Source organism: Papio anubis, chromosome 17, assembly GCF_008728515.1.
Source record: "Papio anubis isolate 15944 chromosome 17, Panubis1.0, whole genome shotgun sequence".
Classification (NCBI taxonomy): domain Eukaryota; kingdom Metazoa; phylum Chordata; class Mammalia; order Primates; family Cercopithecidae; genus Papio; species Papio anubis.
Window position 1 is genome coordinate 30373330 of NC_044992.1, and position 24607 is coordinate 30397936.

At 48.8% G+C, this 24607-nt stretch overlaps 2 protein-coding genes across 3 annotated transcripts in view; one reads left to right on the forward strand and one right to left on the reverse strand.

Annotated features, from left to right (window-relative positions):
* The window catches only part of MYO19 (myosin XIX), a 42783-nt gene extending 30068 nt beyond the window's left edge, over nt 1-12715 (forward strand). The window contains 11 exon segments of the mRNA XM_031657484.1: nt 208-384; nt 740-892; nt 1946-2053; nt 3921-3991; nt 4736-4839; nt 6679-6845; nt 6955-7084; nt 8889-8974; nt 9487-9783; nt 11942-12061; nt 12064-12715. Coding sequence (XP_031513344.1) covers nt 208-384; nt 740-892; nt 1946-2053; nt 3921-3991; nt 4736-4839; nt 6679-6845; nt 6955-7084; nt 8889-8974; nt 9487-9783; nt 11942-12061; nt 12064-12219 — 1569 coding nt within the window. The 3' untranslated portion in view covers nt 12220-12715.
* On the reverse strand, nt 10647-22619 carry ZNHIT3 (zinc finger HIT-type containing 3). Of its 2 annotated transcripts, XM_017950678.3 has the most exons (6): nt 21596-22619; nt 21423-21454; nt 15465-15551; nt 14352-14432; nt 13315-13338; nt 10647-10732 (listed from the first exon to the last, which is right to left on the reverse strand). In XM_017950678.3, exons 1-6 carry the CDS (start codon nt 21679-21681, stop codon nt 10647-10649), a joined length of 396 nt encoding a protein of 131 aa, XP_017806167.1. In that variant the 5' UTR covers nt 21682-22619. The 2 variants fall into 2 exon arrangements, with proteins under 2 accessions (XP_017806167.1, XP_003912918.1); XM_003912869.3 differs by lacking the exons at nt 10647-10732; nt 13315-13338 and adding an exon at nt 12532-13126 and having other exon boundaries at nt 21596-21754.
* Nucleotides 22620-24607: the final 1988 nt, after the last annotated feature.

Genomic DNA, 24607 nt, shown 5'->3' on the forward strand with positions numbered 1-24607 from the left:
AGCCTTCGTGATTATCCTGTTTCCTCTCTGTGCCTCTCTCCTCCCAGTTTGCCAAATAGATCTGCTAACTGCTATATTTCCTCCCTGGTAGGGACACTATGATGCCTGTGTGATGTCTGCTGTCATGGGGGCCACAGGGTGGGGACAGTGAGGGTTGTGGTGAGACACTGTCGTTTTGGTGGCTGACCCCTTGTTCCCATCCCACAGGAATGCCGCCTCAATAGACCAAGCAGCGCAGCCCAGCTCCAGACACGCATTGAGACTGCCCTAGCAGGTAGCCCCTGCCTGGGCCACAATAAGCTCAGCCGAGAGCCCAGCTTCATTGTGGTGCATTATGCGGGGCCTGTGCGGTACCACACAGCAGGCCTGGTGGAGAAAAACAAGGTACAGGCTGGGCCGTGCCCTGTGGGGCCTGTGAGAAACGAGATGCTGGGTCTTTGCTATGCAGACATAGTAGTTTCCCATCGTGAGTCCTTTCTCTCCTGAACCTCCTCCCAGAATCCAGAATCACCATCTTGGGCCCACCTGCCTGAGGTCTCCACTAATCAAGCATGACCTGCCTGGAGATCACCCTTGTTAGACTGGGTCTCCAGGTCTCTGGTCGTCCCGGGGACCTTCTCTTGGACTTGGGCCCTGTCCTACCTGGAAGCCCTGTCATCTGCGGCTTGGGTGGGCAGTGGATGGCTCTGGGCAGAAGCTCCACCTGCCCTCACCTGCTGCTCTTGCCATTTCTCAACAGGACCCTGTCCCACCTGAGCTGACCAGGCTCCTGCAGCAATCCCGGGACCCCCTGCTCATGGGGCTGTTTCCTACTAACCCCAAAGAGAAGACCCAGGAGGAACCCTCTGGCCAGAGCAGGAACCCTGTGTTGACCGTGGTATCCAAGTTCAAGGTGGGTCTAATGTGCTGATGGGAGGTGCTTGCTTTACTCTGCAGTCTCACGAATATTTATTGAGCACCTGCCAGGATCGGTGCTGTTTGCTGGGGAGCAGTGACAAGTCAAGTAGATGTGGTCCCAGTTCCCTGGAGTTTATACTTCAGTGTGGAAGACAGAAACAGTAGACAAATAGGCTATCAGGTATATGATGGGAAGCCTAGGGGCCCATGGGGGCACTATGCAGTCTCTCACCCTCTGCCAGTGGGGTGCTCATGAGCAGAGGATCAGCTACATGAGCTTCTTTGACCTGGCTCATCCCCAGCTATCTAGCTTCCTGCTCTAACCCTACCCTCGCTCACTTTTCTCACATTGTCTGCTTTCTACCGCTCCTCAGCCCTTGCATGTACCACCCCACCTTCCTGGGATACTCTTGACCACTGCCCCATCAGCTCCACCTCACTCCCATCCTCCACGCCCCTTTTCCTAGTTTAGTCCTTCTCATCCTTCAGACTTTAGCTCTATCACCACCTCCTTGAGGAGACACACAGAAAACCAGGTTTGATTAGCACCTTCCTACCCAGCCTCAGACACACCCCCAAGGGTGTTCATCCAACATGTGTGGCCCATTGGACTGAGCTCTGACATGGCAGCAGGCAGCCTGTGGCACAGCCTGCAGCACACAGGATGAGCTGAATGATAACAGTTGTTGCTGAATGAATGGCAGGGAGTTTTGAGATCGTTCTTTCCTAAGAAGATTGCTCTGGGGAGAAGCGGGGAGGGGAAGGAGGAGGAGATTGGATTCAGGGAGACCAGTCAGGGGGAGGGTCACAGGTTTAGAAGGGTCCCTGAAGACAGAGGTGAGGAGCATGGGAAGTCGGGAGAGGAATGTGCTTTGAGCCCACTCATTGAGAGCCTGCAACAGTCATCCCTGCACAGGAGATTCCTGGTCTCAGGATCCTGAAAGTTCCAGGCCCACTGGAGGCATTTGATGTAGTTACTAACCAGAGCCCAGGTGATGGCCCTGGGCAGCCCCTCTCCCTACCTAACCCCATGGTCTCTCATCTGCAGGCCTCACTGGAGCAGCTTCTGCAGGTCCTACACAGCACCACGCCCCATTACATTCGCTGCATCAAGCCCAACAGCCAGGGCCAGGCACAGACCTTCGTCCAAGAGGAGGTAATTAACACCGGGCCAAAGCTGCTTTGCACCAAGCCCCATCTGGCCAAAGCCCTGGAGAGATGCAGGGCAGGACATCTGCTCCAAATGGAGTGAACAAAGGTGGTCCCTCCAGCCAGGCCTGACATGAGAGAGGACCCATATCCCTTGCTGTGGCAGGGCAAGCATGTATGGTTGTGTAGTCTGTGCATGGTAGCCTAGCCAGGAGGCAAGTTCCAGTGCATCTTGTTCTTCGAGCCTTGTACCCTGATGAGAGACTGAAGCTGCGTAGAGGAATGGGTGTCTCTTGTGATAAGTTGAAAGTCTGCATCACCATACAGTCCCCATACAGTGTAACTGTTTCTCACTGGAGGTATCGTTTTTTTCTTTTTCTTTTTTTTTTTTTTGGTTTTTTTGAGACCGAGCCTCACTCTGTCACCCAGGCTGGAGTGCAGTGGTACAGTCTCAGCTCACTGCAACTTCCACCTCCCGAGTTCAAGTGATTCTCCTGCCTCGGTCTCCCAAATAGCTGGGATTACAGGTACACATCACCACACCCGGCTAAATTTTGTCTTTTTAGTAGAGATGGGGTTTCACCATGTTAGCCAGGCTGGTCTCGAATTCCTGACCTCAGGTCATTTGCCTGCCTCAGCCTCCCAGAGTGCTAGGATTACAGGCGTGAGCCACTGCACTCAGTCGGTATCAGTTTTTTCTAATCTAACAAAAGCATTCTAGCCAGCAACTGCCTTTTTCTTGGGGTTCTAGGTTCTGAGGGATGTGGATAAGGGGTGAATGCTGGGCCCTGCTGAAGGTGTGGCCTGGTAGATGTGGCCTTTGGGTTTGTAGCCAGGACAGCTTAGCTCTGTGGTGTAGAGTTGGGTTGAGTTTACAGAGGAAGAAATTATATTTGTTTTTTTTTTTTTTTTTTTGAGGCGGAGTCTCCCTCTGCCGCCCAGGTTGGAGTGCAGTGGCCGGATCTCAGCTCACTGCAAGCTCCACCTCCTGGGTTCACGCCATTCTCCGGCCTCAGCCTCCCGAGTAGCTGGGACTACAGGCGCCCGCCACCTCGCCCGGCTGGTGCATGTTTTTAAGTAGAGAGCCCGAGGGGTTTCACGTGTTAGCCGGGTGTGCCGGAGTCGCCGACCTAAGTGATCCGCCCGTCTCGGCCTCCCAAAGTGCTGGAATTACAGGCTTGAGCCACCGGCGCCCGAGCCCAAGAGATGCAGAGATGGGTCCTGCTCTGTCGCCCAGGCTGAGTGCAGTGGCCAGATCTGCCCAGCTCACTGCAAGCTCTCCACCTCCCAGGTTCCATGCATTCTCCTGCCTCAGCCTCCCGAGTAGCTACAGGACTACAGTGCCTGCCACCTGCGCCCGGCTAGTTTTTTGTATTTTTTAGTAGAGACGGGGTTTCACCAGGTTAGCCAGGATGGTCTCGATCTCCTGACCTCGTGATCCGCCCGTCTCGGCCTCCCAAAGTGCTGGGATTACAGGCTTGAGCCACCGCGCCTGGCGAAGAATCTTTATAGTATAATCTTCCCTGCCTCTCAGCTGTGAACCACCCTCTAATGCCTGCAAACAATGAAACCAATCCAAACTGGAAATTTGCCTGGGCTGGGCTGTGTAGTAGTGACTGAGGGCAGGGTAAGACAGAAACAGGACAGCACTTGCCTCAGTTGTATCAGAAGCCACACATTGGATGAGGGGGACTTGGGACCACCAGGACCCTTCCTTGCAGGGAGATTTGTTTTCAAGGTCCCTCGATTAGCCAAGCCTTGGGAGAGCCTGCAGCTCGGCACTGGCCAAGGCCTAAGAAGGGCTGAGAGGAATGGCATTTCTGGCCTGCTGGCCCCGTGCTGCAGGTGCCTACCCTGTCTCCCCACCCTTGCAGGTCCTGAGCCAGCTGGAGGCCTGTGGCCTCGTGGAGACCATCCATATCAGTGCTGCTGGCTTCCCCATCCGGTGAGTGGGCTCGATCACGGCACAGTGCAGGGCCAGTGCAGAGTGGCGCTCGGGACTCTCATAGGGCAAGAGCCTGCACAACCCAAAGTGAGATGTGAAGATGAAGAGAAAGAGGCTGGTCTGTAGAAGTCAACCGGGAACTAGGGAGCAGCATCCATTCGTTTATCCATTCACTTATTGTGCACTATTTTGTACCCGCTGATGACTGTGACGAAAGCCACATTGGTACAATGTTGGGGACAGAAGCCAGACTCAGGAGGGCTGACAAGCAATTGGGAGGAAGTGCAGATATCAGATGCCATCAGCTGTTTGAGAAGTGTTGCCTTGATGGGTAGCAGGGAGATCTTGGGAAAGCAGAGGAGACTGTGGGGTCGGAGAGGTCAGAGGGGAGATGTGGCCAAGCATGTCTGCATCATAGGAGTGGTCCAGTTGTTTGGGGAGAGGCCTGTCAGCCCCTTTGGAGGGAGGCAGCCCACAGATCCCCTACTAACACAAGAGATGCTTTGTGTTGGTAGACCAAGGCAGCAGGGAGAGCCCATTTTAAATAGTCTTTATGGGCTTCCGACCAAGTGATCCTAGAAATCGCTCCAAAACCACATTCACATTCAGTGGGGATACTCAGGGAGGGCAGCACCGTGCTGTTTTGTTGAGCAGATTAAATAGAATAACTTCCGTTTAGCCCTGAGCCACGTACTTGGCTCACAGATGAAGTAATTCTCTCCTTCTGCCTGCTTTGGCTTCCAGGATCTCTCACCAAAACTTCGTAGAACGATACAAGTTACTGAGAAGGCTTCGTCCTCACACATCCTCTGGCCCCCACAGCCCATATCCTGCCAAAGGGCTCCCTGGTGAGTGGGACCCATGTGTTAGTCATTTGTGCAACCACAGTTTACTGAGCATCTACCCTGTGCCCTGTCTCAGGGCTAGGGGCTGGGGCTTACTGGTGAATAAAACACAGCACTGGTTTTGGTTCAGTGGAGGAAACAGATTCAAAAAAGACAAATAGTATGGAAAGTGGAAAGGCAGAGCTATGAGCAGGATGCTTTGGGTGGTGCTGGGGAGTTGTGAATTGGGGAAGGCTTCCTGGAGGAGGCAGTATCTGGGAATAAATTGGATTAGCCAGGTGATGGGTGGTCCACATGACAGATGTAATCTGAACAAAAGCCCGGAGGCTTGAGGCAGCAGTGTGGGTATGAGGAATTCCGCCCGATCTGTGTTGCTGGTTCATTGAGGCAGAGAACTGGGGCAGGTGAGGCTGGAGTGGCAGGTAGGGCTCCATCAAGGAATCTGGACTTTATTCTCTGGGCACATGAGCAGGCACTGCAGGGCAGGGAGCAAATGACTCTATCAGCCTCACACTTTCTGGAGCCCACTCTGGGGGTGCCATGGAGGGCCGTGGGAGTGAGGCTGCAAAGTTGCCCCAGTAGAGAGAAACAAGAAATGTGGGCACAGTCGGGAAATGTTTGTTCGAAGAAACTGGTCAGTCTTGGTAGGGGCTTGACTAGATGTAGAGGGAGAGGAAAAGAGTAAATTAACTTAGCCTGGGCAGTAGGGAAAAGCAAGAGGAAGAGAGGTTCAGGGAGGCTCAAGAGCCTGGGCGTGGGTGACTTGTCCAGTGCAGAAGTCTGCAAGGCACTTGGGCAGGCTTTAGTCTCAAGGGAAAGAGCTGGAGGCCCTCATATGGGAGTTGTTAGCATGCAGATAAAACTGAGGCTGTGGGAGCCACGGGACCCAGACACAGGCAGAGGGAGAACAGGCCAAGGACAGGCTGCCGGGGGGCCCCGCCTCGGCAGGACCCCAGCCCAGCACCACTGCCCCTCCCACCCAGCCTTACCCTGGGCCTCTCACAGCCACGGGGGCAATCCTCTTGTTTCCTCCCCTCCTGGGCAGTTTTCACTTTCCTTTCACCCTTTCTCCTTTCTTCTCCCTCTCCATGCTGTCCTGTTCCATGTCTCTTGCCCAAAGCCCTTCTGGCCCCTGGTTGATTTTGCTGCTGTTTCTCATCTGTGGTGTCTCCTTTGGCAGCCTCTGTCTCCAGAGAGGCACTGGGCAGCTAAGGTGGTCAGAGTCCTCAGGTAAATCCTCCCTCTCCAGGAGTAAGCCCTGCGAGCTGCGGGAGGGCAGGCAGTGGGACGCGGGACCTTTTCAGGGCTGGGATTTTTTAAAATTTATTTTTTAATTTATTCTTTTTATTTGTGATAGAAGATTCCCAAACTAAGGGCTGGGAGTGCATCTCCCTTTTCCCATACATGGTGGGGAGTGAGGGGTTGGGGCTGAGGGAGTGGCCTAGCTGCCCTGTTTGGCCCTCAGGATATGCATTTGTGGCCTTGGAAACAAATGCTGGCTGAGCAGCCTGGGAATCCAAGCTTGGAAGGAGTCACCCTTCCAGGTGTCAGGTACCCTTTGCCAGCCTGCCCAAAGGGACTCACGGCAGTAGAGGTTGTAGGACACCCCAGGACACACAGGCGCAAGTGGGTATTCCAAGGCTCCACGGAACAGCCAGTGCCCTGAGGGACAATAGAGGGGCTGTTGGTGGCTTCCTCCAAAAGAACGAGGAAAAAATGGCTAGAGCCAAGAACAGCAGGAAAGAGACCTGTAGAGTGCTAGGGAGGCCAAAGCCAGTTTCTTCAGGCCACAGAGGCATGCAGAGATGACCATGCACTGATAGGGCCATCTCCCTCCCCCAGAATGGTGTCCACACAGCGAGGAAGCCACGCTTGAACCTCTCATCCAGGACATTCTCCACACTCTGCCGGTCCTAACTCAGGCAGCAGCCACACCTGGTGACTCGGCTGAGGCCATGCCAGCCCCCATGCACTGTGGCAGGACCAAGGTGTTCATTACTGATTCCATGGTGAGCTGGTTTGGGGATGAGGAGGTTACAGAGGCCAGCTGTGTGCTCTCCTCAGCAGGATGGGGCAGGGGGAGAAGAGGCTGCCCTCAGTGGATGCCTTTTCTCCCAGCTGGAGCTTCTGGAATGCGGGCGTGCCCAGGTGTTGGAGCAGTGTGCCCGCTGCATCCAGGGTGGCTGGAGGCGACACCGGCACCGAGAGCAGGCGCGGCAGCGGCGAGCCGCCATGCTCATCCAGGCAGGTAGGTGGGCAGGTCACCTGTCAGCACTGCACACAGACTCCACAGGATGTTGGTTTCCTTTGAAACATGGCTCATCAAGTCCCCATCTCCTGAAGCTGTGTCCCAGCCTGAAGAGATGGATGGCACGTCCCTGTGGTGTGCTGGGATTCAGATTCCCTATCCCTCTCACCCATAATGTCTCTCCAGTTCAATGGAAACCAAGTCACTCCATAAACAAAGGTACTCTGGAAGAAGTGGAGGCTAAACGTCGTCTTTAATTCCTCTTTCTCAGACCCTGACAGCTGTTTAGGCCAACTTTTTTTTTCCTTTATGACAACTCAAACCATTACCTGCTGGGCTCTAGGGCTTAAATGAATTTAAGGAGAAGGTAAAAACCAAAAGGAGTTCATCAAATGAAAAGATGTATTAACCACCATGTTCATAGTGGTCTTATTTTGAAAAGGAAAAGTGTTAGAAAGAACCCAAATATCTAACTGGTGATGTCGTAGCCAAATGAGGGACTGGACTGTCCCTATGATGCAGCTAAGTGTTTTTGAAGACTATTATAAATTTAATGGAGAACCACTTCCAAAATGATATTCATACCTAGATGCCAAACTACATATTTAGGGTGATGCCATCCTTGTAAGGTGTGTTTCTGTGTGTGTAGGCATTAAAAAATTGTATAAGGAAGCTGGGCATAATAGTTCGCTCTTGTAATCCCAGCACTTTGGGAGGCTGAAGTGGGAGTATCACTTGAGCCCAGGAATTTGAGACCAGCCTGGGCAACATGGGGAGGCCTCATCTCTACAAAAAAAAAAAAAAAAAAAAATGGCTGGACGTGGAGGCTCACACCTGTAATCTCAGCACTTTGGCAGTCCAAGGCAGGCAGATCATTTGAGGTCAGGAGTTTGAGACCAGCCTGGCCAACATGGCAAAACCCTGTATCTACTAAAAATACAAAAATTAGCCATGTGTGGTAGTACACACCTGTAATCCTAGCTACTCAGGAGGCTGAGGCAGAAGAATCACCTCACTCCAGGAGGCAGAGGTTGCAGTGAGCTGAGATTGCACCATTGCACTCCAGCCTGGGTGACAGAGCAAGACTCTGTCTCAAAAAAAATAAAATAACAATTAACTGTGCCTGGTGGCACGTGCCCTGGTCCCAGTTACTCTAGAGGCTGAGGCAAGAGGATCGCTTGAGCCTGGAAGATTGAAGCTACGGCCTTACTGAGGCTACAATAAGCTGTTCATGCCACTGCACTCCAGCCTGGGCAAGACCCTGTCTCAAAAAAAAAAAAAAAAAAAGAAAAAACAAAACAAAAAGAATATGCTGAAATTGTAGAGAAGGGAATAAAAATTACCACCATCTATTAATTGTATCAGTGTTTGGGTATATGGTGATGTGAGATCAGGGATGCATAAAGCGACCAAATTCAACTGAGGATTTAAAAAAAGAAAAAAAAAAAGCCAATTTTTAAAGGCACAGACAATCCAGACCCCTCCCATTCCCTGGGTGCTGACCTGGACCAAGCCTGAGACGGGAAGTGACTGCTGGGCCCTCAGCCAGTCTAGGCTCCCCAGTGCCCCTTCACTGTATTGTGTAGGTGTATCCAAGTGTGTGGGCAGTGTAAGGAATGTTTAAAAGCCAATTTTGCCTTATGTACTGACTTCAGAACGTTATCTGTAGCACAAGGTAGTCATTTATTGAAAAAAAAATACATATTTGAAAGTTTGACAGCAACTGTGGTGCTGCTGCAGCCAGGTCACTGACAGCTCTAATGGCTCCTTTATTCTCTCTCCTGTTTCTGGGCGAACCTCTTAGCCATTCGTTCCTGGTTAACTCGGAAACACATCCAGAGGCTACATGCAGCTGCCACAGTCATCAAGCACGCGTGGCAGAAGTGGAGAGTAAGTAAGACCCAAGAAGTCGGGGTGGGCAGTGGATCAGTTTTAGGGACCAGATGGACCCAAGTGGGAATGCTGGCTCTGCCACTGTAATGCAGGTGGCCTTGGGCAGGTTGTTCACATGTGAGCCTCATATTCCTTGTGTATGCGGTGGGCACAGTAACACCTACCCTGCAGGGTGGTTATGAAGGTAAAGAGTGGTGTAAACAACTCTGGGAATATACCAAACTCTGGAATGTACACTTTAGAAGACTGGGTTTTATGGCATATCAGTTATATCTCAATGGGCTATTTTTTTGTTTTCAAGTAGCATATGTAAGGCCTAAGCACAGTTGCCTGGGGTGTATAGACTTGTGCCATATGGAACCAGTTTGGTTCAGGGCAGCCAGCTGTTCACAACCAGGTGCCTTCAGTTCACCTTGTTAACATGATTTGTTAAAGATAGTTTTGATTTCCATTTTCTGCTAAGAGGGCTAGATAAATCTAAAGCTATAAAGGGATGTTTGCTTTTTAAGATCAGAATGGCCTACCTTGCTGCTAAAGAACTGGACGGTGTGGAAGAAAAACACTTCTCTCAAGCTCCCTGTTCCTTGAGCACCTCGCCGCTGCAGACAAGGTTCCTGGAGGCAATAATCCGCCTCTGGCCCCTGGGACTGGTCCTGGCCAATACAGCAATGGGTGTAAGCAGCTTTCAGAGGAAATTAGTGGTCTGGGCCTGCCTCCAGCTCCCCAGGGGCAGCCCCAGTAGCTACTCTGTCCAGACAGCACAACAAGACCAGGCTGGTGTCACATCCATCCGAGCACTGCCTCAGGTACGTTGTATGTGATGGCCATGACAGCTTTGTTCCTGAGAACAGCAGGACCAAAGCCTACAAGTTCACAGTGGGAGTGGGACTGAGGCTGGGACAAGATCCGTCCCTGGCCGGGCACGGTGGCTCAAGCCTATAATCCCAGCACTTTGGGAGGCTGAGATGGGCGGATCACAAGGTCAGGAGATCGAGACCATCCTGGCTAACACGGTGAAACCCCGTCTCTACTAAAAAATACAAAAAACCTAGCTGGGCGAGGTGGCAGGCGCCTGTAGTCCCAGCTACTCAGGAGGCTGAGGAAGGAGAATGGCGTAAACCCGGGAGGCGGAGCTTGCAGTGAGCAGAGAACCGGCCACTGCACTCCAGCCTGGGCGACAGAGCAAGACTCCGTCTCAAAAAAAAAAAAAAAAGATCCCTCCCTAACCCTACTGGGTAAACCAGAGGCCTACACGTCCCAACCAACTGCAGGTTTGGATTATTTACTTTGTTATAACTGGGAATCTTCCAGAGCCCTTTATCTTTCTAAAAAGTGCTTCTAATTATTTCAGCATCACTAAATCTTCTCTTAGTCCCATTTCCAAATGCAGTGCTGCGTTTCTAGCAAGCTCCCAGCTGATGCTGATGCTTCATGAACCACACTGTGAGAACCAAGGCTCTAGATGAGTCAGGAACAGGAGGTGGTTAAAGTTCAGCTTAGGGCCTGGAGTGGTGGCTCACACCTGTAATCTCAGCACTTTGGGAAGCCGAGGCAGGTGGATCACCTGTGGTCAGGAGTTCAAGGCCAGCCTGGCCAACATGGCGAAACCCTGTCTCTACTAAAAATACGAAAATTATTTGGGTGTAGTGGCAGGCGCCTGTAGTCCCAGCTACTCGGGAAGCTGAGGCATGAGAATTGCTTGAACCTGGGAGGCAGAGATTGCAGTGAGCCAAGATTGCGCCACTGCACTCCAGCCTGTCGGACAAGAGTCCGTGTAAAAAAAAAAAAAAAAAAAAAAAAAGTTTGACTTAGGGTAATAATAGGTCAGTTACAGAAAAGAGGAAAAATTCATGAGACGTAGCAAAAAAGAAACTACCCAAGACTTGAGAGCAAATAATCTAGTTAGTCCCACATCACAACTTCGGTTGTGATCAATTGGTTACCTCAAATGGCACTGGATTTGGCACCATGTTTTCCTCTAACTGTATTGCTTGGTTTTTCTCCTTTTCTAGCTGAGGAAATGACAGGCAGGGTCAGTGGTCCAAGTTCTCTGTGGGTCTTTTTTCATGTTAATTTTTTGAGATGGAGTCTCACTCTGTTGCCCAGGAGGGAGTGCAGTGGGTTTAAGTGATTCTCCTGCCTCAGCATCCCGAATAGCTGGGACTACAGGGCATGTGCCACCACACCTGGCTGTATTTTTTTTGTGTTTTTAATAGAGACAGGGTTTCGCCATATTGGCCAGGCTGGTCTCGAACTCCTGACTTCAAGCAGTCTGCCTGCCTTGCCCTCCCAAAGTGCTGGGATTGCAGGTGTGAGCCACCGTGCCCAGCTGTTTGCATCCAGGGAAAAGTCAGCCAGCACACTCAGGAAGTCAGTGTCACTCAGGGCTTTGTGAGTCACCCCAGTAAGCCAGGCCTCATAGAAATAAAGTGGCCGAGGAAAGGTGAAAGTGTGTTGCACTGGGAGGTAGAACTCCAGGGTCTGGGTCCTGGTTCTGCCCCATTTACTGGATGATCTTGGCTAAGACACATTTTCTCGGAGTCTGTCTATAAAATGGGCTAATACTCAACCTACTGCATGGAGTCACAGCAAGGAGTAAGTGAAATGACAAGGCAGAAGGAAACGCCGAATTTCCATTCAGAGGAATTACTATAGGCCTTAATCTGAATGAAATCTCCCATGAAAACACACAGGCCTGCTAAACAGAAGGGTAAATGTTTTGTTCTTCCGGCTTTAAGCAGTCATAGGAATGTGACAGACATTCCTCTTAGGGAGCGCCTCCTAGGGTTTCCTCATCTGTCTCACACTGAGTGGATGTAACGCTATTTTAATCCTGCTGTGGCCCCCAATTACTAGTACTTGTCCATACCTCCTTGCATTTCTAGCATCTGCTGTGTGGGGTTCTGTTAGGCTTTGGCATTCCCAGGAACTGGGGCTAAAGCTGCAGCTCTCTTTCCCCTCTAGGGATCGATAAAGTTTCACTGCAGAAAGTCTCCACTGCGCTATGCTGACATCTGCCCTGAACCTTCGCCCTACAGCGTTACAGGCTTTAATCAGATTCTGCTGGAAAGACACAGGTTGATCCACATGTGACCTCTTCTGCCTTCACTGGGCTGGGTGATCCTTGGTGCCTTTGTTTCCACAAGGCCTTTTCCTGCCAGCTGCCTTGCCAAAGACATTTAATCAGCACACAGCTGCCAGACTGTTCCCACAGTGCTCCAAATGCACATGAACAACAGTAACGGCTCCAGCCTTCAAGCCAGGGCCCCATGCCCAGTGCATCAGTGGGCCTGGGGCTCCAGGCTACATCAAGCACGGATGGTGTCAGGGCTGGTAGTTAGCAAACCAGGGTTATGAAACATCAGGGCCACGTTTCACTACCTTCACAGATCATGCATTCACATTCCAGCAGCAGTCATGACTGTCACTACAGTGGGGACCCCAGTTCCACATAAGCACTTTTGGAAGAAAACAACCAAAGTTGGCCTAAAATTGGCGCTGGAATTTGGGCTGGGGAAAATTTTGTGGTTATTTCCTTTAAAAAGGAACAAAACTTTAGTATTTAATAAGTTGATTTATTTAATGTAATTTCAAACAATTATGAATAATGCAATGTACAGTAGAATCACATCCTGATTTTATTTAGTAACACTGACCAAGTTTAACTCCATATGAAGTGTAAAGCTTGATACCATTTATGTCTATCAACTGTACCAAAAGTAAAACATTTAAAAACAACCATCTGAATGTCAAGTTTTTTCTCCATAAAGGACTTGCCACCTTAAGGGCCCCACGTCTGCCTGAAACATGAGCCACATCAATGCCGGTAAAGGCCTGTATAACCTAGTCTGCATCCTGGAAACCTCTTCTGCCTGGGGCCCCCCACACTAGCTGGTCTCCTGAGAGAGGGAGCAGGCAGGTTCTGGGAGTCAAGCACACGTTTGAGCAAGCAGCACAATAATCCATCTTAAGAATCCTCATTCTGGGATGGCTCCACAATTCCTAAACAGCAGTCTGCAAACTCCACAAACAAGGGCTCTTGCATGTAGGCTCTCATGAGCTTTGCTTTGTCTTCCCCCTGATCGAGGTTGACCATCAACTGCCTGAGGTGTGGATTGAGCAATAAGCTTCTTAATGTTGCAGATTCCCCTAAAAATTAACAAGAAAAAAAGCCAATCTGAGTTCCAGTGGGAAAACATGGAGATGGCTGAAAAGTGAATAAATATTTCAAGTGTAATAAAACTGTCAGCCAGGCGTGGTGGCTCCTGTCTGTAATACCAGCAAATAGGGAGGTCAAGGTGGGCAAGATCGCTTGAGCTCAGAAGTTCAAGACCAGCCTGGGCAACATGGCGAGATACCACCTCTATAAAATGAAAGGTGAGATCAGCATATCAAACTATTTCCACATTAAATGCAGTAACAGATACTAGTTCTTGGTATCTTTGTAAATATTGTAACTTCGTGCCACTTCAGCTAAGAAAAAAATGCTTTATCAGCACAATCAAAAAGCTAATAATAGCATTAAGCTGCTGGCATGATTTCCTTCTAGCTACACAAGTTGCCAGTGGTGAAGACAGCTATACGAAATACTCTGATGTCTAGGCATGTGATTCGGCGTGCAGCAGGACCAGTAGCAGGGAACCAACAATAATACCTGCATGGTACTTTACAGTCTATAAAATTGTTCACACTTATTACTAGCTCAGCTCCAAACTCAGTCTAATCATAACCATGAGACTAAGTGCAAAGCATAACCTTTTAACATGATTCTGTGACATGGGAAGAATGAAATTAACACACCATACACATGTAACAATGTTTTAAGGACTGAATAAGCAGTGCTACAAAAATGGCAATACCTGTTTCCCCTTAAATCAAATCATGTGATAACCCGTTTGAGTTAAAGGCTGGACTGTGAACTGAGCACTGGGGATCTGGGAATACAGGTCCCTGCTGTACAAATCGGTATGTGAGAGATAAATTACCATAAAATGTAACAGTGATTTATTACTAGTAAGTCCAAGTTGCTATGGGAAACCAAAAAAGTGCCTAATTCTGAAAGAGACACAAAAGGTCAAGAACAGCTTAGCTGAGCAAAGCAAACTTGAAACAAGCCTTGAAGGAGGCGCAAAATTTTGCCAACCTGCAAGACCAGCAGGATTCCAGGCAGAAGGAATGGTGTGGGCAGGCTGGGAGGTGTGACACCCTTATGTTTACAGAATTATGTTGCTAGATAGTAAGGGCCCTGCATGCCATACTTATTCAAGGATTTAATAACTTTAAAAAAAATCACAATCCTTATAACAGTAAATGTATCTCAACTACTGACAAACAAGCACAGCACAGACTTACCTAAATTCTTTAACAGACTTACCTAAATTCTTTAAATTCTGCAAAGAAACTCTGTCTTCTTCCTCATCACTATTGAGAAAATCAGCTATAGAGTCATCATCATCTAAGGAATATAAAACAGTCAACGGCTCATGACTAAAAAGGAGGCCTGGGCACCAGATTTTAACAACTACTTCAATAGGATAAAAATGTATGCACACACATGTAATAGTGATAGGGGTATTCAAGCAGGTACAGACAAAAATCCTCTTCTCCGGAGTTTGTGACTATACTAACACTCCTTTTTTAGAAGAGGGAGGCTAAGTGAAAGAATTGGTGATTTTAACAAATGCACCCTAGTGTTCACATCCTTACTTGTATATGTGGTCCTGTGGTCTTTAGGCTTAGACCCTGGCTGTCTAATAACTTATTACCCATCCCCACCTCTACTTGGCTCCAACCCTGTGATGGGCCAATTAACTGGATGCTCTGTAAAAAACAGTCAAGCAGAATCTCCTGTGCTTTCAGCATGGGCAGAAACTGCTGGCATTGCCTGAACCCAACCTGGAAATTTCTCAAAGGGCAAAAATGGGCCATGCCTTTGGAGTGAATGTTCAATACCTCTTTGGTGGCACCAGAGGGGCTGCTTTCAGAGCCTGGCATGGTGCATGACACCCAGGAGGTATTAAAGAACATTTAGATGGCTGGACGGATAGGTCGACAGTCCACTACTGCTATGAGCTCTGAACCCCCAGCAGCAGCGAGATGATCTAGGACAAAGAAAGCCTCCTGCCTGGGCTGAGCTCAGATGAACTGACAGCCCCAGCCAGATTCATGGAGGGAGACCAGCAGCTGTGGGCTAGAGAAGGCTCCTGCCAGCAGGGCCCACCACAAACCCCCAAACCACAGCCATGGCCTTTCTCATCTCTGTCTTCTGCCCATTTTTCTTCTCCTGAATACTGCTTTCAGGCTGTTGCCTCAACATCACCCATGATGACATAGCCCCACTCCTGATGCTCAGGGCTAAGAAAGCTGTTGTTTCCCAACGAAGCTCTTGTTCTGGATTCCCTGACCAGCCCCAGTCTCCCCTTTTCCTTCCTTTCAACTTTTTCTATGTGAAGTCCCTTGTAGATTTGTTTGAAGTCAACCAACCCACCTTTGTTTTCCACAGGCTTTATGGTTTTAGTAGGAAGAGCTGATCTTATTTTTTTCTCAACAGGACAAGCTTCAGGGTTGCACTGTTCTGAAAAAGACACAAATCCCAGGCCCACATTACCTCCATTTCAGCAACAAGGCTGCACCTCCCCACCAAGCTAGCATCTAGGTAGGAAGCAAGTGTCTGGGGTAAGGGATGTGGGTGGGTGCCCAGGAATGTGGAAGAAGTGAGAGATCAAAGCAAGAGGGAGGTTAAGGAAAACTGCCAGCAGGCTGAGAAAGCAGGGCTCATTCATGCACCCCAAGAACCTGTCCCCATCCTCCCTACCCTGCTGAATCTTACAAGATTCTCACCACAATTAACTGGGGTGTTTGAAATAGCTGCTATAAACCAGATACCAGATGGGATAAAACTAGAGAAAAAACAACCAAAGAACTTACAAAGTCAACAGAAGACCAGCTATGCTGGCTCACGTCTGTAATCCTAACACTCTGAGGCCAAGGTGGGAGGATCACTTGAGCCCAGGAGTTTCAGACCAGCCTGGGCAACCTAGCAAGACTATGCCTCTACAAAAAATAAAAAAAATCATCCAAGCATGGTGGTGCATGCATGTGGTCTCAGCTACCTGGGAGGCTGAGGCAGGAAGATCACTTAAGCCCAGTATGTCAAGGCTGCAGTGAGCTGTGATTGTGCCACTGCACTCCAGCCTGGGTGACAGAGAATCAACAGAGCATGAAGTCACAGGAAAGGATTCTGAGGACATAAAGGCAGGACCAGATTGTAGAGACTTAAAATGTAGATTTGACAATATGCTACGGAAAGGTTCTGGTCAGGTAGGTGGCAGTTACAACAGCTGCCAGTGACTGAGTGCCAAGCACTGTGCCAGGTACACAGTGAGATACATAGTGGCTCAATGAACCTTTAGAAAGCCCCCATGACATGGAGACTATTAATTCCACTTACAGATGAAAGGATTAAATTTTCTTGTAATAAACTTGTCCATTGGTGTCCACAGCTAGTAAGTAGCAGAGGCAGATTTTAGAATCCAGGTCTAACTTTACAGCTGTGCTATACGTGTAAGGAACACACCAGGAGGGACTGGAGAAGAGGTGAATTTTCTGAGTTGTACCTGATCCCAAAATACATTTGTGTCTAAGGCGCTCAAAAAGAGGCTGGAGCTAAAGATTTGGATGTCAGCAAGAAAAAAAAAAAAAAGTTTAAAGTAAAAGAGAGACCACCTACCTAGGAATAAAAGTCAAGGACCAAATTTCAAGGGAGAGATCTAGCAAAAGGGAGGACTGGGCACAGTGGTTCCTGCCTGTAATCCCAGCAATTTGGGAGGTCGAGGCAGGAGGACTGCTTAAGCCCAGGAGTCCAAGACCAGCCTGGGCAACACAGTGAGATCCTGTCTCTACGAAAAATGGATAAAGTTTGTCTTCGTTACTCAGGAGGCTAAGGTGGGAAGGCCACTTGGGCCCAAGAGGCCAAGGGTGCAATGAGCTGTGATCACGCCACTGCACTCCATCCTGGGCAAAAGAGCAAGACCCTGTCTCAAAAAGAAGAAACAAGGAGAATCTACAGCTATGCCACCCTGAATGCACCCTATCTCATCTGACCTCAGAGGCTAGAACAGGGTCAGGCCTGGTTAGGATTTCAAAGGGAGAAAGGGAGGAAAGAATACCACAGAGCGGTATCTTCCCAGCCTCCAAAGGAGAATATCAAGAAAGAAAAAGCCAAACACAGCAGATATTCATACTAATCAAGAAAGATGACAGGCTAGACACGGGTAGCTCACGTCTGTAATCCCAACGCTTTGGGAGGCCAAAGTGGAAGGATCACTTGAGCCCAGGAATTCAAGACCAGCCCAGGCAATACAGTGAGACTTCATCTCCACAAAAATTAAAATTAAAAATAAATAAGCCAGGCATAGTGGCGCATGCCTGTAGTCCCAACTACTTGGGAGGCTGAGGTAGGAAGATTGCCTGTGCCCAGGAAGTCAAGGCTATAGTGAGCACCACTGCACTCCAGCCTGGGTGACAGAGCAAGACTGTTGCAAAAAAATAAAAATAAAAAGACAAATGAAAAGTGTACAACAGATGTGGCTATTAGAAATTTCTGATAAAAAATTATTCTTTATTAAATACCACTTTAACACTGCCTATAGTAGCAACAAAGGCAAAATTAATGTAAATATCCACCAATAAGAAAAATAAATATTAAAATGACCATACTACCCAAAGTAATCTACAGAGTCAATACAATCCCTATCAAAATGCCAACGACACTGTTCACAGAAACTAAAAAAAAAAAATTCTAAAATTAATATGGAACCACAGAAGATCCCCAAGAGCCAAAGCAATCCTGAGCAAACAGAACAAGGCTGGAGGCATCACCACTACTTGGCCTCGAAATATACTACAAAGCTATAATATCTAAAACAGCATGGTACTAGCATAAAAATAGACACATAGATCAATGGAACAGAATAGAGAACCCAGATATAAATTCACACATTTACAGCCAACTGACTTTTCACAAAGGCACCAAGAGCATATACTGGGAAAAAAGCACTCTTCAATAAATGGTACTGGAAAAATAGGATAACTGTAAGGATAACCATATGCAGAAGAATGAAACTAGATCCTTATCTGTCACCATATATAAACATCAAAATGGATTAAAGACCTAAATGTAAGACCTGAAACTATGAAACTACTACAAGAAAACACAGGGGAAATGCTTCAGGACTTTGGTCTAGGCAAAGATCTTATGAATAAAATCTCAAAAACAGGCAACAAAAGCAAAACTAGGCAAACGGAATTCTGTTACACAAAAAAGCTTCTGTACAACAAAGGAAACAACAGAGTGAAGAGACAACCTATAGGATGGGAGAAAATATTTGCAAAATATTCACTTGACAAACGGTTAATATCTAGAATACACAAGGAGCTCAACAGCAAAAAAAAAAAAAAAAAAATTTTAAGTGGACAAATGGGCTGGGCGTGGTGGCTTACACCTGTAATCCCAGCCCTTTGGGAGGCCAAGGCAGGTCGATCACCTGAGGTCAAGCGTTCAAGACCAGCCTGGCCAACATGGTGAAACCTCGTCTCTACTAAAAATACAAAAATCAGCCAGGAATAGTGGCAGGCACCTGTAATCCCAGCTACTCTGGAGGCTGAGACAGGAGAATCGCCTGAATCCTGGGAAGCGGAGGTTGCAGTAAGCAGAAATTGTGCCACTGTACTCCAGCCTGGGCGACAAGAGTGAGACTCCGTCTCAAAAAAAATAAAAGTGGACAAATGGCCCGAACAGATACTTCTCAAAAGATGACATACAAATGGCCACAAGTACATGAAAAAATGTTCAATATCACTAATCATTAGGGACATGCAAGTCAAGACCACAATGAGATATCATCTCACCAAAGTAAGAATGGCTATTATCAAAAAGAAAAAAAATAACATGTTGGCAAAGATGTGGAGAAAAGGGAACTCCTATACACTGCACTGTTATTGGGAATGTAAATTGGTATAGTCATTATGGAAAACAGCATGGAGGTTCCTAAAAAAACTACGAATAGAACTACCATTTGATCCAGAAATCCCACTACTGCGTATATATCCAAAGGAAATTAAATCAGTCCGCCGAAGAGATACCTGCACTCCCGCGTTTACTGCTAGTCCCAACAGTCAAGATATGGAATCAACCTAAGGATCCACCAACAGATGGATAAAGAAATGTGGTACATATACACACTGGATATTAGCCATAAAAAACCATGAAATCCTATCACTTGCAGCAACGTGGATAAGACCAGATGGCATCGTGTTAAGTGAAATAAGCCAGGCACAGAAAGATGTTCTTGTTAACATGTGGATGCTAAGCAAGTTGATTTCACAGAAGTAGAGAGTAGAATAGTGGTAACTAGAGGCTGGAAAGAGTAGAGGGTAGGGGGCTAGGGAGAAGTTGGCTAATCGATATAAAATTACAGCCAGATAGGAGGAGTAAGTTCTAGTGTTACACAGCACCTTAGTGTGGCCATGCTGGCAGCAATTTATACTTTCAAATAGCTGAAGAGAGGATTGTGAATGTTCCCAACATGAAGAAATAATGATTATTTGGGGTGATGAACATGCTAACTACCCTATTTGATCCTTACACATTGTATACAGGTATTGAAATATCACATTGTAACTCAAATTGTGTGCAATTATGTGTCAACTAAAAACAAATATTAAAAAGAAAAATCTACCAATAGGAAGCTTTATATAAATAATGGTCGTATCAACTATATAATGAGTCCTTTAAATCAGTGAGCTAGAACTTGTATGCACTAGTTTTTGTTTTTAATTTTTTTAATTTTTACTTTTTTTGAGACGGAGTCTCACTCTGTTGCCCAGGATGGAGTGCAGTGATGCAGTCTCGGCTCACTGCAACCTTCGTCTCCATGGTTTAAGCAATTCTCCTGCCTCAGTCTCTTGAGTAGCTGGGATCACAGGCGCGCGCCTCCACACCCAGCTCATTTTTCTATTTTTAGTAGAGATGTGGTTTAATCATGTTGGCCAGGCTGGTGTCAAACTCCTGACCTCAGGTGATCCACCCACCTTGGCCTCCCAAAGTGCTGGGATTACAGGCGTGAGCCATTGCGCTCGGCCTGTATGCACTACGTTTTGAAAAGTGCCCAACATATAAAATCAAATGAGGATGTTCAGTACAGTCTCACTGCTGAGATTCTAAAAGCTAAAAAAAAAGTTCGATATATTGGTACAAGAGTGGAAATAAGCTGAAAGAATCTACGTCAAACTTGTTTTTTGTTTGTCTGTTTGTTTTGAGACAGAGTCTTGCTGTCTCCCAGTCTGGAATGCAGTGGTGCGATCTTGGCTCACTGCAGCCTCCTCTTTGCGGGCTCAAGCGATCTTCCCACCTCTGCCTCCTGAGTAGCTGGGACCACTGGCGCCGACCGCCACGCCTGGCTTTTTTTGTTTGTTTATACAGACAGGGTTTCACCATGTTGCCCAGGCTGGTCTCAAACTACTGAGCTCAAGTGATCCGCACACCTCAGCCTCCCAAAGTGCTAGGATTATAGGCGTGACCCACCGCGCCCCGCCTACATCAAACTTTTTTTTTTTCAGACTGAGTCTCGCTCTGTCGCCTAGGCTGGAGTGCAGTGGTGCAATCTTGGCTCACTGCAACCTCCACCTCCCGGGTTCAAGCGATTCTCCTGCCTCAGCCTCCTGAGTAGCTGGCGCGCGCCACCATGCCCGGCTAATTTTTGTATTTTTAGTGGAGACGGGTTTTCACCATGTTGGCCAGGCTGGTCTCGAACTCCTGGGCTCAAGTGATCCACCCGCCTTGGCCTCTCAAAGTGCTGGGATCACAGGCGTGAGCCACCGTGCCCGGCCAGGTCACTTCTTTTTAACGGTACAAAAGTGTGTTCACATACACAGAACTTAGTTGGTTCTTTTTTTCTCTTAACAAGTCAAGGATTTCTCCTTGCGTTGTACATGGACTTACCTCTTTGTTTCTAACAAGACATTATTTACACGAGTGAAAATATTGTTAAACTTGCGCAGTTTCAGCCAAAATGGTAAGGGGCTACACCAGAACACTGAGAAAGAAACTGCTAGGGTAGACCTCGGTGGGAAAAGCAATCGGTAACTATTTCTAAGTAAGAAGAGTAGCACGCAGGAGAGGCGGGGTAGAAGAAAGGCTACTGACTGTTCAAAACCGTGAGAGCGATTACAGAGAGGGACAACAGAGGGAACTGTCCGACACACAGGGAGAGGCCTATGACACCAGGGACCAAGTCAGAGGAAGCGAGGTTCCTGCAGAACCCACGGAGACCCGAGGCGGAGAAAGAAGCGCAGCCCAAGGGTCCACGCCCCCAAGACGGAGGCTGGACGTGGGGGCTACCCCGCGCGAGGAGGGCGCCGAGGGCTGGTGGGGACGGGGACTCACCTTTGTGCTTCCGGAAGCAGGCTACAGAGCAGCTGTAACAACAGAAGCCACAGGCCGCGTCAGCCCCGAGGGCCCGCGGCCCCTCCAGCAGCCCGCCGGCTGCCGCCCGGCCTCCCGCCCTCCTGCCGTGGCCGGATACCCGCACCCCCAGACCCCGCGACCTCCCCGCTCACTAGGGCACGCGGCAGGCCGGACAGCGGTATTTGGGCTTCTCCAAGCAGATCACGCAGACGACGGTGCTACACCTGAGCGACGCCATGGTCTTGGGGAAGGAGACTGCTTCCCGCGCCGCCGCGCGCGCCTCTCACGCAGCCGCGCCCGCGTGCACGCCCCTTTTCCGTTTCCTAAACGAGGACCAATCGGCACTCAGCAGGCAGGCAAAAGCAATGGACCGACCTGCTCACTGTTCCAGTCCTCATAAGTAGAGCGTCGATATACTCGATGTGCATCTAGTAGCTGCTTCCCAGTTTTCCTTGATCAGATCACAGCGTCGAAGAACCTGTGTAGCCCTGTCCCTGTCCCTGTGCGGCCGTGTGGCTTGGACCAAGTCATCGACACTGTCCAGGTGTGTTGCCCCGCATGTAAAAAAGAAAACAATGCATGGGAGTAAACGTTCTTTACTTTCTGGCTTGGACTTCCTGAATCTTGCAGGGACATTGGAGTTCGTCCGCCCATCTCATCTGCTTATTCTTAGCAAAGGACGAGTCCAGACACTGGGCGAACCAGAATCGGTTGGATCACGCAGTAGACAGGAACCTGCCCTTCCCAACCTAGGCCATTTTTCACTGGGGAAAGAAAGATGAGCCTGACCACTGGCAAATGTTTGAGCTCCAACTGTGAGCCCTTCAGTGCTGGGGACCCCCCGGGATCTTCTAATGAAGAAGTCCTCTCTGTCCTCTGGGAACTTAATGCTTAGAGTGAAAGTAGGACAGGGAAACGGGGAGGAAAGAGACTCACTCTTAGAGTCCTGCCCTCGCTACCCTGCACCTGCACGCCCCTGAGAGTGAGTGCTTCTTAAATTTTGCACTCTAGGCTCCTCACACCTCCCCCTAGTCCCGGAAGCTAATGACCAGGAAGCAGGCCAGTGACCACTGGCCCCAAGACGGGGATCCCAGACAGATGAGTCTGGACAGATGGGCTATGATGGGACTTGAATGCCACCACAAACTTTAGGTTTAGACAAAGTCATGTGTTTTTTTTTGTTTGTTTTTTGTTTTTTTTTTTTTAAGGAAATTTGCTTGCAGCTAGGCATGGCCCAGCCTTACCTTGGCTCCCATCCTACCTGCACTGGGCCCTCCCAGGGCCATAAATTGCCCTCACCCCCAAGTGCCTCCTCTTCTGTGTTGGCTGTTCAGCCTTCAGAGTCCCTCTTCAATAAAGGTGTCTGCAGGGATGTATCTGCAAAATCCAAGGCAGTGGTTTGAACCTTGGCTCAACCCCCTCCCTGGCTGTGTGACCTGGTGGGGTTGGTTACCTGCTCTGGGCTCCCTTATCTATTAAAGTGGATGTTTGGGCCTACTTTCCTGAGCTGTTGTAAAGCAGAGAGGAGACCATGTGCAAAAAGTTTTGTAATCTGAAGTGCTACATGATATCTAGAAAGAGTCTTAACTCTCATGGATCTCCATCTGGACTGCATGAACGAAGGTCTCAGGCACCAAGCCACACCCCTCCAAAACAGTTCTGCCATCTGCTTCTTGAGTGGGAAGTGAGTAATGATCCTTCCTTTGGGCGTGGCAACCCAGTCCAGTCCTCAGTGCTGAAGCTGCTGGGCCCTCTATCCACCTGCATGTCCTACTTGCAGCTGCCCCAACCTCCAACCTCTGCCTGGGACCCAGCCTAGAATCCAAAACCGGTCCACACAGGCCTAGTAACTCGCAGCGCTCTCTTATTGTTCAACAGTTATACCACTGATGATTTGAACTTGAAGCATCCCAGAAAGTCCAGAGAAGTCCTGGGAAGGCCAGAGAAGGCCAGTGACTTGTCCAGGGCCATATGTAAATCCTGTGCCAAATCCTGGTGCAGGCATGGTCGCACCAGCCTGTAGTCCCAGCTACTTGGAAGGTTGAGGCAGGAGTTCAAGACTGCAGTGAGCTATGATTGTGCCACTGCGTTCCAGCCTGGGTGACAGAGAGAGAGACCCTGTCTTAAAGAAGAAAAATTTAGGCCAGGCGCAGTGGCTCACACCTGTGATCCCAGCACTTTGGGTGGTCAAGGCAGGCAGATCACTTGAGGCCAGGAGTTCAAGACCAGCCTGGCCAACATAGCGAAACCTTGTCTCTACTAAAAACAGAAAAAATTAACTGGGTGTGGTGGTGCATGCCTGTAATCCCAACTACAAGGGAGGCTGAAGCACAAGGATCGCCGGAATTCGAGAGGCAGAGATTGTAGTGAGCCAAGATCACGCCACTGCATTCCAGCCTGGGTGACAGAGCAAGACTCTGTCTCTAAAAATTAAAAAAAAAAAAAAAAAAATTTAATTTAATTTAAAATCGTGTGCCCAGCCAGGTAAGGTGGCTCATGCCAGTAATCCTAGCACTTTGGGAGGCGAAGGTGGGCACATGACTTGAGCCCAGGAGTTCAAGACCAGCCTGGGCAACATGATGAAAACCTGTCTCTACCCAAAAAGATACAAAAATTAGTGGGGGGCAGTGGCATGAGCCTGTAATCCCACCTACTGGGGAGGCTGAGGTGGGAGAATCGCTTGAGCCCAGGAGGCAGAGGTTGCAGTGAGTGGAGATCATGCCACTGCACTCCAGCCTGGGCGACAGAGCAAGACTGTGTCTCAAAAAAAAAATTTTTTTTAATTTAATTAAATTAAACTTAAAATCCTGTGCCCAGCCAGGTAAGGTGGCTCACGCCAGTAATCCTAGCACTTTGGGAGGCCGAGGCAGGCACATGGCTTGAGCCCAGGAGTTCAGAACCAGCCTGGGCAACATGGCAAAAACCCATCTCTACCCAAAAAGATACAAAAATTAGCGGGGGGCGGTGGCATGAGTCTGTAATCCCAGCTACTGGGGAGGCTGAGGTGGGAGAATCGCTTGAGCCCAGGAGGCAGAGGTTACAGTGAGTGGAGATCATGCCCATGCACTCCAGCCTGGGCAACAGAGCAGGATCTTGTCTCAAAAGGAAGAGAGAGAGAGAGAGAGAAAAAAAAGATCCTGTGCACTGTCTGACATGGGTAGAAG

Coding starts and splice junctions, on each gene's coding strand:
- ZNHIT3 (XM_003912869.3), bottom strand. CDS start 21,681: ATGGCGTCGCTCAGGTGTAGCACCGTCGTCTGCGTGATCTGCTTGGAG. Junction 15,552..21,422: donor CTGCTTCCGGAAGCACAAAG/GTGAGTCCCCGT, acceptor TGTCTTTTTCAG/AACAGTGCAACCCTGAAGCT. Junction 14,433..15,464: donor AAAGCCTGTGGAAAACAAAG/GTGGGTTGGTTG, acceptor TATATTCCTTAG/ATGATGATGACTCTATAGCT.